This window comes from Prionailurus viverrinus, chromosome D4 (assembly GCF_022837055.1).
Source record: "Prionailurus viverrinus isolate Anna chromosome D4, UM_Priviv_1.0, whole genome shotgun sequence".
Classification (NCBI taxonomy): Eukaryota; Metazoa; Chordata; class Mammalia; order Carnivora; family Felidae; genus Prionailurus; species Prionailurus viverrinus.
In genome coordinates, this window is record NC_062573.1 from 28,040,470 (window position 1) to 28,056,563 (window position 16,094).

At 45.3% G+C, this 16,094-nt stretch overlaps 1 protein-coding gene across 4 annotated transcripts in view; it reads right to left on the reverse strand.

Annotated features, from left to right (window-relative positions):
- Positions 1–274: 274 nt before the first annotated feature.
- ALDH1B1 (aldehyde dehydrogenase 1 family member B1) overlaps positions 275–16,094 on the reverse strand; it is a 331,536-nt gene continuing 315,716 nt past the window's right edge. For all 4 annotated transcript variants that reach the window (XM_047831279.1, XM_047831281.1, XM_047831280.1 and 1 more), the window contains 8 exons: positions 10,602–10,677; positions 6,993–7,074; positions 6,610–6,658; positions 6,039–6,156; positions 4,963–5,082; positions 3,531–3,694; positions 2,397–2,543; positions 275–1,685 (listed from right to left, as the gene is read on the reverse strand). In XM_047831279.1, coding sequence (XP_047687235.1) covers positions 1,537–1,685; positions 2,397–2,543; positions 3,531–3,694; positions 4,963–5,082; positions 6,039–6,156; positions 6,610–6,658; positions 6,993–7,074; positions 10,602–10,677 — 905 coding nt within the window. In that variant the 3' untranslated portion in view covers positions 275–1,536. The remainder of the gene's footprint in view (positions 1,686–2,396; positions 2,544–3,530; positions 3,695–4,962; positions 5,083–6,038; positions 6,157–6,609; positions 6,659–6,992; positions 7,075–10,601; positions 10,678–16,094) is intronic.

Here is a 16,094-nt window from a genome sequence, read left to right on the forward strand (position 1 = left end):
ATCAGGCACTAACTTAGGAGTGTTTGCATGTATTAACTCATTTTATCCTCAAAATAATTTTGGGTGTTGCAGGCATTGGTTGTTTTTTTTGTTTTGTTTTGTTTTGTTTTGTTTTGTTTTTTGTTTTTTTTGAGAGAGAGAGAGCAAGCAGGGGAGGGGGGCAAAGGGAGAGGGAGAGAGAATCCCAGGCAGGCTCCATGCTCAGTGCAGAGTCTGATGCAGGGCTCCATCCCACGACCCTGGGACCATGACCTCAGCCGACGCTCAGGTTGGACGCACAACCAACTGACCCACCCAGGTGCCCAGGTATTGCCCTTTTTATTTGTAAGGAAAAAGCAGCACAGAAAGGCAAAGGAGTTTAGCTGGTGTTACACAGCTGGAAGTGGACATGTGGGGATCCTGACACGCCAGTCACAGTTTTCTCAGTTTCTGAAAGCAGAGTGACAAAGTCTAGTGGCAAAGGTTAAATTAAAAGAGATGAGTCTGGCAGACACGTCTAGTAACAGGACTAGGTTTACAGTAGATGCTTAATGTGATTACTGAACTTCAATGGCTCTGGGACTCATGAGGTAGATGGGGGACTTCCCTCACCCTGTTGGTATGTCCTCCTGGCACTTGCACAAGCTGCATGACTTTGGTCACTTTGTACAAGCCCTGAACCATCAGAGACCTTACACGAGGGTATGAAGACTCAGGGTAAGGACTGGGCCCTCTGCACACAGAGAAATGTCCAGGCCTCCCAGCCTGGCGTCTGAGCCTCCCTAGGTGGTCTAACCCACCCCTGATTCCCTGTACTGCAAACACCAGAGGCCTCCCCTCCTCCAACATGCCTGGGGCTCTCCTGCTCCCACTCCTTTGCTCTGTTGTCCTCCAAGGAGAATGCCTGCACACCCCCATCTCTGCCTCCGCAGATAGGCAGCTTTCCTGGGGGATCCCCTCCTCGTCAGATGTGCATATCTTCTTTGTGCCCAAGACCCAGGCCAGTTCTGATCTGTTCCTCATCCCAGTGGCCATGGCAGGAAGAGCCCAATGTGTGCCTGCTCACACTACCAGATTAGAGGCTGGGGTCTCTCCCACCACCAGGAGGCCTGGAAAGTGGGGGAGCAATGAGGATCCTATTGGATTAAGGCCACATTGTCTCCCAGAGAACAACTGTGTCCAATAGTTAAACTCTCCTGGTATAGATAGCCATTTTACCACATTCTTCATTGACACAAAGTTCTGCCCTGTGGTCAAACTGTTTGTCCATATGGAACTCCCCAAGGCTGCCTCCTAACCATCTATAGTGGAAATCATTGAGAAAAGATTGTTCAACAGAAATTCTCTTTAGTTCTTGAGCTTTTTACCAGGGGAGTGAATTATTGGGGCTGAGACTTCATGGTTCAGCCCAGGTGCCATCCACGAGTATCTGGTGCTGTATGCAGTGGACAGTGACTGTGCATCCTGTCACAATGCAGGGGACAGCAGCTGGGTAGCCCGGGTCCTCTCTGGAGCAGTCATCCTGGAATGGCCTTATAGCAAGGTCGGAGGTCACTGTCAGCTCTCTGAGCCCATCAAAAGAATCTGGGTAAACTCCCGGCAGCTATGACCTGGTCTTGATTTTCTGAGCATGACTAGTTTGGGATTGTTGACCAGGGTCTGCAGCAGAAGCCACCGCGTCCTGGACCTGGCTGAGACTCGGGGACCTGGGAGAGAATCAGAGCAGACAGACCTGGAGGACAGGGCTTGTCTCTGTCCTTCTCAGAGGCTATTGGAGAAGCTGACTGGTAGGTGTGAGGTGTGGGAGAAGGAGCTGGACCAGGACCCCTGGGGACACGAGGGTGGCAGAAGGGACATGAGTTTGTCCCAGAGCCGGATATCCGTTGGATATAGCTGGATATAGTTGGGAACAGTGATGAACTTGATCCAGACTGGTGCCCACAAAACATGACTAATTGGTGGGCTTCCCAGCAGAAGGTAGAGCAGAGTAGTAGGGGTGGAGGGGTGGAGTAGATGGTTATAGAGCCTTGAGGAGGCAGGTGTTGGGGGCCAGAAGCACTTGTGGTAAGCAAAACTGAGCCCCATCTTGGAGAGCATCTGTTCTGAACTCTGGGATATGGGCGGGGTCTCAAACAAATGGAATAGTGAACTCAGACAGTGGAACTAGAGCTCATTTCTGGGAACAAGGGAGGAGCCCACTTAGAAGGACAAGGACACCAGACCTCAGGGGTCCCATGGCCAGGCTGGCTGAAGACTAAGCCTCCTGTTCTCTCAGGTCAAAGGTCTCCCAGGGCAGGGAGTATGGAGGAAGGGGGGCAGGGAAAGGGGAAGCTGGAACATCTCAGGGACCCCAGAGAAGCCTTACGGTACTCGTTCCCTATTGTCCAACCCCAGCATGGGTTCAGACAGAGCCTTACCTGCTGACTGATTTAGGCACCAGTATTTGATGGCCTGCTGCAGCCTCCGCTCCCTGTGCCCTGTGATCAGGATGTTACAAAAGCTGACGAGCACAGGGTTGGTATGATAATGATCCACATAGAGCATGCCAATCCAGGCGCTGAACCCTGAAACCCAGAAGGCAAGTCAGGCCATGCAGTATGCCCTGTGTCCCAGGATGCCCGAGCTTGTGCTCTTGATGATGTGGCTGCAATGCCACTTTGTTCCTATATGGTGCCCATGTTCTCACTGAGAACCTAGAAAACTAGGTCAGAAGAGCAGGAAGGGTTCTTAAGATAGCATTCTAATCCAACCATGTTATGGAGAATGTGAAGCTCAAAGCAGAAGGAGAGCTGTGGCTGATACGGAGAGGCTGTCAGTCCTACAATGAACGGACGAGTGAATGACTGGACACAGGTCAGAAATAAGACAAAAGCTACTTTCGCTCTATAGAAATGGCTCGATTTTAGACTATTTCAACTGAACAGACCGTTTTCTTAACTAAGTTAGGTTTCCAACTAATGACACACCAGTCATTCCGAGAGGTGTTCTTTCTCAAAATTTTCAGAGCTGTGCATTCATATTTACATTCTGACTGTTCAGATGGAATTTCTAGTACTTCTTACTGCTCTCCATGATATCTTGAAGGTCTGTCAAATATGCAGCAATTTACTTGCCTGAATTCTCTTCTGACCATTAGGCTGAATGTGTTTTTCTTTTTCTTTTTTTTTTTAAGTTTATTTATTTATTTTGAGAGAGAGAGAGAGAGAGAGAGAGAGAGAGAGAGAGAGAGAGAGGAAGCTAGGGAGAGGGGTAGAGAATCCCAAGCAGGCCCCGCACTGTCAGCATGGAGCCCGATGCAAGGCTCAATCTTATGAACCATGAGATCATGACCTGAGCCGAAATCAAGAGTTGGATGCTTAACCGACTGAGCCACCCTGGAGCCCCCTGAATGTTTTTTGCTACTCAGCTTTATAGCCTCCATGAGAAGCTGAGCTCTGAGGCAAAGAGTGTGAAGTCCAGGCCTCTGGTACCCAGCCTGCAGGCACCACAAAGGTACAAGACTAGTCCCCTCCACCTGACTCAATGCGTGGCCTCAGGGACCGGCCACTTACCCATGTCTGCACCCTCATAGCCATTCTGCATGATGGTCCTGTCGATGCGGGCAATCAGCCACGTGCCCAGGATGCAGCTGATGAGCAGCCTGGAGAGGCAGGCGCCCAGGCCCAGGAGCACGTTGTAGAAGAACAGAAAGTAGTTGAAGTTGTGGAAGGCTTTCCTGCAAACGGAAGCAGGCAGACAGGCAGCACCGTTTCAGCATGAGGAAGTGGCTAGCAGGCTGGTTCAGCGCCCCATGCCTGTGATCAAATCCTGCTGCTCCCATCTCCCAGCTGTGTGACCTTGTGCTGTAACTGGGAGCTGACTGTCCCCACCACACAGCACTGCTGTGGGGACTGGCTCAGACACCACATAGAAGGCGCTGAGCCCAGTGCAGGACAAGGGGAGACTGTGATGTTTCATGGGATCCTTGGGTTTTGAGGTTTCCTGTATGGGAAGGAATCTCATGTGGCTACAGCTGGCTTTGTGGTTACAGCAGAGGTTGTGGCTTTCCCAGTGTCTGTTGTAACAGTGACCTGCCCCCAGCTGGAACTGTTACAAGTCCTCCAGAGGAAACTTTTCAAGTGACCACTTGACCATGCAGTTTCCTGTTGCCTATGGGATAAAGCCCCAACTCTGCATGCTGGATTTCTGGGCCATCTCTGAGAAGGGCCTTTCCGGGATCATCACTTTGTGCCTCCTCTCTGCCCCTCACCACCTATGGTGACCACTGCATGGTCACCATATTGGATTCTCATGGTTCTCTCAGCACATCTTGCCCTTTTATGGCTTCCTACCTTCATCTGTGCAGTGAGGGCTGCTGGCCATGCCCTCTCCTCAGCTCTCCCCATAGGAATCCCACCACCCTACTGACCTCAGCTCAAACTCCCCACCTGCAGCTGAATGAACCACCCCATCTCTCTTTCTCCATTCCCTGTGCTGCTCTTATGAGCCTTTCACACCGTCTGGAGTGTACTGGGGCCACGTGACTGTGTCTGCTGGCTCCTGTGGACCGTGAGCTTCTGCAGGCAGGTCACGTAGGAATATCTCTTTATCTCCAGTGGCCCTGTTGTTTCCTCCCCGAGTGAATGGCTTCAAATGAATGAGTTCCAAAGGATCACCATGGGCCAGGTACTGTTGTTCTAAGTTCATATTTTAACACATCTCATTCTCAGAATACCTCTGTGAGGAGTGTGCAATTATTTGTAAAATGACGAAACTGAGGTTCGTAGGTATTCAGTAAGGTCACATAAGGTCACACAGTTCATAAGGGGTGGAGCCAGGATTTGGACCCAGGCGGTTTGGTTCCAGAGCCCACTCCTGAGCCACGGCCCCTCACCCTCTCAGAGAGGGCACTGTCCCCCCAGGAACCTGCCATGGGTGAAGAGGAAGGAAGGAGAGACTGCTGAAGCCAAGGCCCCCAAGCCCCATTTCCTTCTTTGCCCTCACCTGTTGTTGAGAGCCAAGGGCTTCTGCTTGTCAGCCGTGCTCATCTTTGGCTGCAGGAAGAAGCTGGTGGCGATCCATACCTGCAGGCTCATGAGACCCAGGACGATGGATATGGTGAGGCTGAAACACAGGGCGAGACTGTTGCGGCACCTGCTCTGTGCTTGATGCACACCCGCTGTCCGTTGAGAAAACGGAGGCTCACAAAGGGGAGGTGACTTTCTCAAAGTCACACAGTCAGGTCGTTTGGCTCCATACTAGAACTCCAGGATTTAATTACATCCCTTTGTCCACGAGTGGCAGCTGGGATGCGTGTTTAACAGCATGGGAATCAAAGAAAAGCATGAAGTTTTTAAAGCGCTCATGAAGGTCCTGAAAGTGGACGGGCAGGCTCTGCCCAGCCTCCCACATAGCTCTGGGGGAGTGTGGAACCAAGGAGCTCAGAGCAGGGAGGTCCCCGGAGAGTGCCACACCCTGTGTTTGCATCGCCTGAGCAGCAGTGTGGGTGGCAGTTAAATGGGGCCTCAGCTTCAGATCACTAGCTCCCAACCCTGCCTCTTCCCCTCCTTGGACAAATCGCTTAGCCTTCTGTGCCTCTGTTTCCTTGTCTGACAAATGGGTGTTAATATGAGGCCCAGCCTTTAAAGGGTTCTTAAGAGAAAAGATGCACAGTGAATTATCAATTACGTCAGCCTTCACTCTTATCTTCCATATGGGATAAACTGAGGCTCAGAGAAGTAATTCACCCAAGGTCACACAGCTGATCTCAAACCTGAACTCAGATTCCCTCTATAGTGTCTGAACTCCCTTGTCACCTCCCTGAACTTTAACCTTCCCAGCTATACAATGGATATGTGTGTGTCCCCTCCAGACACAACTGTGAGCACCCCACTGAACAGTGAGAATGGAAATGTCTTATGAACTGTAAGGATCCCATTGTGATGAGTTGCTATTGTGGCCCATCCTTGGGTCTGAGCTGAGAGTGTCGGTCCAGGAATGGGTGAGAGCCCAACAGCAGCTTCGAGGCTACACCAGTGCCTAGGCCCTGGGCAATGACAGAGAGCCCACCCTGCACTTACATCCCGATGCCCAGTCCTTGGAGCATCTCCAGGCCCTGGTTGTGGACGACAGGCAACACCAGGCTGTACATGATCATCAGGCCACACAGGCTCTGTACCACGTGGATGATGAGGTAGCCTGTGGACCAAGGGAACCCACGGTCACTCAAGGCCCTTCGCGACCCAGTCATGACTTCCTGCAGAGCCCCTCTATCTTCCTCCCACCAAAGGTCCTGGCATTTTTGCTTATGCAGCTTCTGTTGCCTGGCACGACCTCCCTTTTCCTCCCGCTCACCTGTGGCTCACCCTGCAGTTCAAATGTCAACTCCACTAGAAAGCATTTGTGTCCTGCCTGGGAGAGTCACTTGCTCCTCTAAGTCACCACCACCTTTATCATTTCTGCCCCATGGGCTTCGGGCAGGTAGTAATGATAGCTTTGTGAGTGTGGGATTCTCCCTCCTTCCTGAAGGAAGGTGGATGATTCCCTTTACCCATACCTACCGCCCACCTCCTTCTTCCTCACCTCTCTTCTCTCTCCTCACAGCCAGGACCCCATAGGTGCCCAGGGAATGGGTCACATGATGACACTTACCCCACAGAATATAGGCTATTTGCCAGCCAGAGTACCTTGCAATGGCCACCTGAGATTTAAAAAGGAAAAGGGGTCTCATAGGGGTGAAAACACTGATTACCTCCAATATACGGGTCCAGAATCTCTGCCTCATTTGAGGTTCACCCACCAACATACCAGGGCAGATGCCATGACTGTCATTATTTTACAGATGAAGAAACCAAGGGCCAGATGGGGATAGTGACTACCCTGGGTCACCCAGCAGCAGAGTATACCAGAATTGAGGACTCTGGATGCCCAGTGCAGGGCTGTCCCTCCCCCCAGATGCTGCCCCTGCCTAAGAGGCAGGAGAGCAGGACTTGGCCACTTAGTCTCAGAGCAGAGACAGGCCTCTATAGACTTACCACACTCTTCGACGAGGAAGGATGATGGAACTTCAAAGGGAGAAAGTGTTTATTTCCTGCCCACAGCCTCTTCATGTGCTTTCTAGAGAAAAAGTGGGGAATCAGTGATGCTCACAACCACAGCTCCTTATGTCCTTAGGGCTCAACAGATGTCAACAGAAAAGCCTGCAGAGGGAGATAGAAGCCAGCTCAGCTTCCTTGTATTGACCGCGGCTCGTGGGACAGTTCTCACTAGCCTTAAAAATATTTTTAAAATCTGTTTTGGGCACCTGGGTGGCTCAGTTGGTTGAGAGTCCGACTCTTGAATTTGGCTCAGGTCATGATCCCACGGTTCTGGGATCGAGCCCTATGTCAGGCTCTGCACTGAACGTGGAGCCCGTTCAAGATTCTTTCCCTCCCTCTGCTCCTCCCGTTTGTGTGCGTGTGTGCGCTTTCTCTCTTAAAGTATACAAAAATAAAATAAAATAAAATACATTTTAAACTGAGATATAACTGACATATAACACTCCATTAGTTTCAGGTGTACAACATAATGATCCCATATTTGTGCATGTTGAAAAATGGTCACCACAGGAGTCTAGTTAACATCCATCACCTCACATAGTTACAAGTTTTTTTCTTGTGATTAGAACTTTTAAGATCTACTCTTAGCAACTATCAAATATGCAATATGGTGCTGTTAACTATAGTCATCATGCTGTAGAGTACCTCCCCGTGACATTTATTTTATAACCGGAAGCTTGTACCTTTTGATTCCCTTCACCCACACCCACCCCCTATCCCCACCTCTGAAAACCTCAAATCTGTTCTTTGTATCTATAGCTTAGGTTTTTGTTTTGTTTTGTTTCAGATTCCACATATAAGTGAGATCATACCGCATTTATCTTTCTCTGACTTCACTAAGCATAATGCTTTCAAGTTCCAACCGTGTTACTGCAAATGGCAAGATTGCACTCATTTTTCTGGCTGAATAGTATACCAGTGTGTGTGTGTGTGTGTGTGTGTGTGTGTGTGTGTGTGTGTGTGAGATACGTCTTCTTTGTCCATTCATCCATCAAAGGACACTTAGGTTGTTTCTATATCTTGAATATTGAAAATAATGTTGCAATAAACGTGGGTGCAAATATCTTTTCTAAATACTGTTTTTGTTTTCTTCAGATAAATACCCAGAAATGGAGTTGCTAGATCATATGTAGTTCTATTTTTACTTTTTTGAAGAACTTCATACTGTTTTCCACAGTGGCTGCACCAACTTCCATTCCTACCAATAGTGCACGAGAGTTCCTTTTTTTCCACATCCTCGCCAACACTTGTTATTTCTTGTCTTTTAGGTACTATCCATTCCAACAGGTGTGAAGTGATACCTCACCATGGTCTTGACATGATTTCCCTGACGATTTAAAAATCTTAATATTAGGGGCGCCTGGGTGGCGCAGTCGGTTAAGCGTCCGACTTCAGCCAGGTCACGATCTCGCGGTCCGTGAGTTCGAGCCCCGCGTCGGGCTCTGGGCTGATGGCTCAGAGCCTGGAGCCTGTTTCGGATTCTGTGTCTCCCTCTCTCTCTGACCCTCCCCCGTTCATGCTCTGTCTCTCTCTGTCCCAAAAATAAATAAACGTTGAAAAAAAAATTTAAAAAAAATAAATAAAAATAAAAATCTTAATATTATATAGTTCCCAGATCTCAATGGTGACTGAATGTGATAGTTGAGTCTCTGTGTGGCTTTTATTTTCTTCAATTTGCTCTATTACTTTTTCTGTGATGTGTATGTACTACTCATGTAATAATATTTCAAAATAGGTAAAAATGGAAAACTGTTTTTAATGATAGACCCACCTTATAGCAACATCAAGGAAACGGAGAAGCCCAGCCCCCCAGCAAACCTCTGCATGCTTTCCCCACGTGCTGGTCTCAGCCTGGCCCTCGGCACGAAGATTAGGTTGGCAGTGGTTATGTTCACAACCCCCATTTACATCTGTGTCCCACTTTTCCTCTAACATTCTATATCCAGGGTTTTCCAGGAGGTTTTGCAACATTATAATCACTAAATTGGCAAGACTTAGTATGAAATAAAGAATGTAAATATCTCATTAATAGTTTGTATATTTATTACACAATGAAATGATGGCTGGGGGCTATGTTGGGTTAAATAAAATATGTTATTAAATTATTTTCATCTCCTTTTTTACTTTTTACTCATGTCTATTAGAAAATTCAAAATTGCATCTGTGGTTTTTATTATGTTTCGGCTCGGCAACACTGGAGTAGAGTATGCCATCAGGAATACAAACACACAGATATATTTGCATGGTGCATAGGCAATTTCTGGGGGGAAACAGAAAATGAATAACGTTTAGCTCTGGGGCAACAAACTTGAGTCTGAATGACTTCAGACTTCCTTTACACTAAATATTTTTTATAACATTTTTTAAAAGAGGCTGTATATAGGTTGTAATAATTCTAAGAAAAATAAAAATACTGGCACAGTGCTAGTGCTGTCCACTTGAAGGACTTTCTTATCCACTATCTCCTTTGCCCCATGGTCCTGTAAAGCAGACAGGGCAGGGATCATCATTCCTCTGTGACAGGTGTGGGAAAGAGGGGCCAGCCTGGACACCAGAGAAGCCTCCCCACCACAGAAGCCATCTCTTCCCTGGGCCCTCTACCATGTCAGTGCATCCAGCTCTAAAAGGTGTCTGTGACTGGCTGTGGTCCAATGTCTCACTAATCATCTCCTAGGCACTTGCAGGTCAATGAAGGGAGGAGCAGACATATCCTTGCATCAGGCAGGGAAGGGGAGAGCAGCAGTGTCCAGCCCACCCATGGGGTCTGGGGAGAAGAAAGCAGAGAGAGGGAGCAAGCTAGGGCTGTGATGGAGAGCTGGGGCCTCTTTGTGCCAAGATGCAATCTGCCAGAGACCCACCCTTGGTGCAGCAAGATGGGGAGGATGTAAAGGCAGGATGCTTTGGAGGGGTAGGAGTTGGCCCTGGGCCTCCTGTGACTGCATATGAGTTACAGCCTGAGGTGGAGGGAAGAAGGAACTGAGAGACAGAGAGGAGGGATGGCAGATACTGCTGTCTGCAGCGGAGTGCTCACTACATACTGAAGGCCATCCCCTCCTCCTGCTCTGCTCTTCTAGAGACTGATGCACCTGGTGCCCTTGACCCGATCTCCTTTGATGTATCCTTGAGCCAGATGCACCTGCTGGGAACCCAGTGTGTTTAGTCCTGGAGAGCGGGGCAGGCCTGACACCCAATAGGGATGCTGAGTGTAGCAGAAGTGACAAGACCTCTCAGGACATGGCCAGCTGCTAACGGCTTGGGTGAGTTATTTTGTTGAGTCTCAGCCTTCTCAGCTGTAAAAACAGAGCTGAAACTACCTCTCACGGTTGTAGTGAAAATCAAAAGATTCTAAGCACAATATCAAGCTTATGGTAGAAGCTCAAATCAATAGTGTTTTCGTTTTGGGTTTTGTTTTATTACCGATCAATGAGGCTGTTCCTGGACCATGTACACCTTCCTGGTTCCAATTTGGGTACTGCTGTCACTGCTCCGGAATTTTTAGAAAAGTACTGGCTGAAGACACACAAATGACTCCCAGAGCCCTCTTACCTGTAACAGGCCAGTATGTGGAACAGATAGCTCACACACGTGAGGGAGGCGGGCAAGATGGTCACCAGCCAGACTCCTGAAGTAGAAAAAGAGACAAGAGAGGCCTGAGAAGATGAACCAGAAACAGTATTTTCAAAATGCGGAAGCTCACACAGAAAGGGTTGTGTAAATAAAGTTTGTTTATATTTCTGGTTCATTTCAGACACACACACCCTTGATATCCTTTACTTCCCGCACAAGCCTCTCCTTGGGTATTAGTATTTTCCATCTACAGTGAGTACGGGGAAGAGAAAATTAGGGAGTATACACATCGTAGTTCCCTTCCATTCTTGTAAAACCATTGATAGTTGATTTCGATTGGCCACCTCTAGTAAAGAGCAACCATGTACAAGGATAACTGGAATCAAGAGGTCTTGAATGTTCTTTCATCCCATCCATCCTGTGGAGAATCTCCACGGACATTACTCACAGTTTTTAATAGGTTGTATCTAATGTGCTTTCATTGTGATCCTGTGTGCTTATGAGAAAGGGATGGAGAAACAGGAAAGAGAGATGATTTGAAGGTATGAAAGCTTCTGGACAAGCTGTTTCTCAGTCAGTCCAATCAAAGCATTTTAAAAAATCCAACACCCCTTTTATCCTTAACCTGATAAAAAGCATCTGCAAAAAAACCCACAGCTAACATCATACTTAACAGCGAAAGACTGACTGCTTTCCCCCTAAGTTCAGGAATAAGAAAATCAACGTCCACTTTTGCCAATTCTATCTACATTATACTGGAGGGTCTAGCCGAGGCAATTAGGCAAGAAAATGCAGCCAGACTGCAAAGGAAGAAATAAAACTATCTCTATTTACCGGTGACTTTTTCTTATATTTAAGAATCCTAAGCAGTAAACAAACAACCAAAAATATTCAAACCCATTAATAAATGAGTTCAGTAAGGCTTCAGGACGCAAGACAAATATATAAAAATCAATTGTATTTCTGTACCCTAACAATGCACAATGTGAAAATGAAGAAAACAACTGCATTTGCACTAGTATCAGAGGATAAAATACTTAAGAATAAGTTTAGCAGAAGTATATAACTCATACACTGAAAGCTACAAAAGACTGTTGAAAGAAATTAAAGAAGACTTAGATTAATGGAAAGACACACCACTTTCATGTATTGGATCTTCTTTGGTAACATGGCAATGCTCCCTAAATCGATCTGAAGATTCAACCCAACCCCTGTTAAAATTCCAATGAAATTTTTGCAAAAATTGATAAGCTAATCCTATAATTCATATAAAAATGAAGGGACCGAGAATAGGCAATACCATCTTGAAAAAGAAGAAGGAAATTTCGAGACTCACACTTCTTGATTTCAAACTCACTACAAAGCTACAGTAATGAAGTGTGGTATTGCCATACAGATAGACAAACAGATCAATGTAATACACTGATAATCCAGAAGTAAACCTTCATTGTCAATGCATTTTCAAGAAGGATGAAGAGGCAATTCAGTGGGGGAAAAGAATATGCTTTTCAACAAATGGCACAGGGGTAACTGATATTCACATGCAAAACAATGAAGCTAGAACCTTACCTCACAGCATAGACAAAAATTAACTCAAAATAGATCACAGGCTTAAACGTAAAAGCTAAAATTATACAAGTCTCAGAAGAAAATATGAGAATAAATCTTTGTAGACTTCAAGTTAGGTAATGTTGTCTTAGATACATACAAGTGATAAAAGAAAAATGAATATGTTGGACTCCATCAAAGTTAAAAACCTTTGTGTTTCAAAAGACACCGTCAAGAAAATGAAAAAGCAACTCGCAGAATGGGAAAAAATATTTTCAAATTGTATCTCTCTTATGGGATTTATGTATAATATAAAGAACCCTTACAGATCAATAATCAATAAATAATTCAATTTAAAAGTAGGCAATGGGGGTGCCCGGGTGGCTCAGTCAACTGAGTGTTCAACTTCGGCTCAGGTCATGATCTCATGGTTTGTGAGTTCGAGCCCCACGTCAGGTTCTGTGCTGACAGCTCAGAGCCTGCAGCCTACTTCCAATTCTGTGCCTTCTCTCTCTCTGCCCTTCCCATGCTCATGCTTTATCTCTCTGTCTTTCTCTGTTTCTGTCTCTCTCAAAAATAAATAAACATTAAAAAAATTAAAAGTAGGCAACAAATCTCCATGGACATTACTCACAGAAGATGTATAAATGGCCAATAAATACATGAAAGGATTCTCAATATCATTAGCTATCAGGGAAATGAAAACCTAAACCACAAAAAGATGCCATTTCAGACTTATTAGATGGCTGTAATAAAAAAGACATATAGCTTAGCGCCTGGATGGCTCAATCGGTTAAGCACCCAACTCTTGATTTTGACTCAGGTCATGATTTCACTGTTTATGAGATTGAGTCCTGCATAGGACTCTGTGCTGACAGTGAGGAGCCTGCTTGGGATTCTCTCTCTCTCTCTCTCTCTCTCTCTCTCTCGCTCGCTCTCTGCCCCACCCCTGCTTGTGCTCTCTCTCTCTCTCAAAATAAATAAAAACTTAAAAAGAAAGACACATACCAACAAGTGTTGGTGAAGATATGGAGGGAATTGGATCCCTGATGGTGGTGGGAATACACAGTGATGCAGCTGCTTTTGAAAACAGTCTGGCAATTCCTTGATAGGTTAAACATAGTTACCATATAACCCAGAATTCCACTCTTAGGTACACACCCAAGATATATGAAAATATATGAAAAACTTGGAGATGAATGTTCATAGCAATATTACTCATGATAACCAGAAAGTTGAAACAACCCAAATTTCCATCAACTAATGAATGAATAAGTACAATGTGGTATATTCATACAACAGAATAAAATTCAGCAATAAAGAATAGGGGCACCTAGGTGGCTCAGTCAGTTGAGCATCTGACTTTTGATTTCGGCTCAGTTATGATCTTGCCATTCGTGAGTTAGAGCCCTACATCAGGCTCTGGGCTGACAGCACAGAGCCTGCTTAGGATTCTCTTTCCCCCTCTCTCTCTCTGCCCTCCTCTCTCTCTCTCTCTTTCTCAAAATAAATAAATAAACTTAAATATTATTTTTAAAGTCCAGCAAGAAAGAATAATGAAATTGGGACACATGCTATGACATAGATAAACTTTATAAACATTGGCTATGTGAGAGAAATCAATGAAGAAAGACCACATATTATATGATTCCATTTATATAAGAAGTCCAGAATAGCCAAATCCACAGAACCAGAGAACAGTGGTAATCTAGGGCTGGGAGAGTTAAAGGGAAATGGGGAGTGATTACAAATGGTCATGATTTCTTTTTAGGGTGATGGAAATATTCTAAATTTGATGTGGTGATGGTTGTGCAATGGTGATGGCTGAGAATATACTAAACCCACTGAATTGTACTTTCTTTTCTTTTTGTTTTTTTAATGCTTATTTTGTTTTTGAGAAAGAGGGAGAAAGAGAGACCGAGCGTGAGTGGGGAGGGGCAGAGAGAGAAGAGACACAGAATGAGAAGCAGGCTCCAGACCCTGAACTGTCAGCAGAGTCCCGAATTCACAGACTGCAAGGTCATGACCTGAGCCAAAGTCAGATGCTTAACTGACTGAGCCATCCAGGTGCCTTAAAAAAATTTTTTTTAATGTTTATTTTATTTTATTTTATTTTATTTTTTTAACGTTTATTTATTTATTTTTTTTATTTTTGGGACAGAGAGACACAGAGCATGAACGGGGGAGGGGCAGAGAGAGAGGGAGACACAGAACTGGAAACAGGCTCCAGGCTCTGAGCCATCAGCCCAGAGCCTGACGCGGGGCTCGAACTCCCGGACCGCGAGATCGTGACCTGGCTGAAGTCGGACGCTTAACCGACTGCGCCACCCAGGCGCCCCAATGTTTATTTTATTTTTGAGAGAGAGAGAGACAGACAGACAGAGCATGAGCAGGGGAGGGGCAGAGAGAGAGGGAGACACAGAATCTGAAGCAGGCTCCAGGTTCTGAGCTGTCAGCACAGAGCCTGACACAGTGCTCGAACTCGAGAACTGTGAGACCATGACCTGAGCTGAAGTCGGACACTTAACCAACTGAGTCACCTAGATTTCCCTGAATTGTATTTTAAATGGATGAATTGTACGGTGTGTTAACTGAATCTTCAAAAAGTTATCTTAAAAAGAAGGAAAAGAAACTGATTTTCATTCCTTTCAAGTTTCAAATATGTCTCCGTCCCAGAAATCACTAGGATTAGGCACAGCTATATCCCAAACCTCAAGCAATACAAAGGAAGCTGGTAAACCACCAAGTGCCACCCCTGGGGGGTGCAGGGATCCTTGAAGGAAAGGATTAGAGGAGTGTGGCCACAAGCAGAGTGAGTGCAGACTCCCTCCAGCCAGCAGCAAGAACATGACTGCACACCTTTAATTTAATGCCTTTATCTTCCCAAAGATAAAGCATGTTCAGCTTGAAGTCTCTCTTGGCCAGAGGGCAGCTGTTTTAAAGCTGGAAAAAATCAAGACAGAGTGATTTTTATATTTTGATTCTCAAAGTATCTAAACATGTCAGCAAATCCATGAAAGAGCGGGTAAACCATGAATGAATAAGATGATACAGTTACTACAGTTCACCCAGAGCAAGTAACTGAAGTTGGCATTAGAAACTTGCTCAGGGGTGCCTGGATGGCTCAGTCAGCGGAGTGTGAGACTCCTCATCTCGGGGTCGTGAGTTCAAGCTTCACACTGGGTGTAGAGATGACTTAAAAATAAAATCTTTTAAAAAATAAAAAATAAATAAAAACTTGCCCAGAAGAGGGGTGGAAATGTAAACTTAAAAAAAGTATGACTTAAAATTAGTATCGCTGAATTTAAAGATTAGAGTATGTTTGCTGAGTGCTGTACTCAGGGACTCATAAGGCGGAGCATAAATCAACATTAAAGGTGAATACAGATGTTTAAGGGCAACAATAAAATGTGGTGATAGGGAAGAAGCAGTATCTGCCCCAGTGTTCACATAAAAGGTAACTTTCCAACTACCCTATGACACAGCAATTACACTACTCAGTATATATCCAAAGGATACAAAAATGCAGATTTGAAGGGGCATATGCACCCCAATGTTTATAGCGGTACTACCAATAATAGCCAAATTATGGAAAGAGCCCAAGTGTCCATAGACTGATGAATGGATTAAGAAGATGTGGTGTGTGTGTGTGTATATATATATATATATATATATATATATATATATATATGTGTGTGTGTGTGTGTGTGTGTATGTGTGTGTGTGTATACACACACACACACACACATATATACACATATATATACATATATATATACACATATATATACATATATATATACACACACACATACGCATATACATACAATGGAATACTACTCAGCAATAAAAAAGAATGAAATCTTGCCATTTGCAACAATGTGCATGGAACTAAAGGGTATTATGCTAAGTGAAATAAGTCAG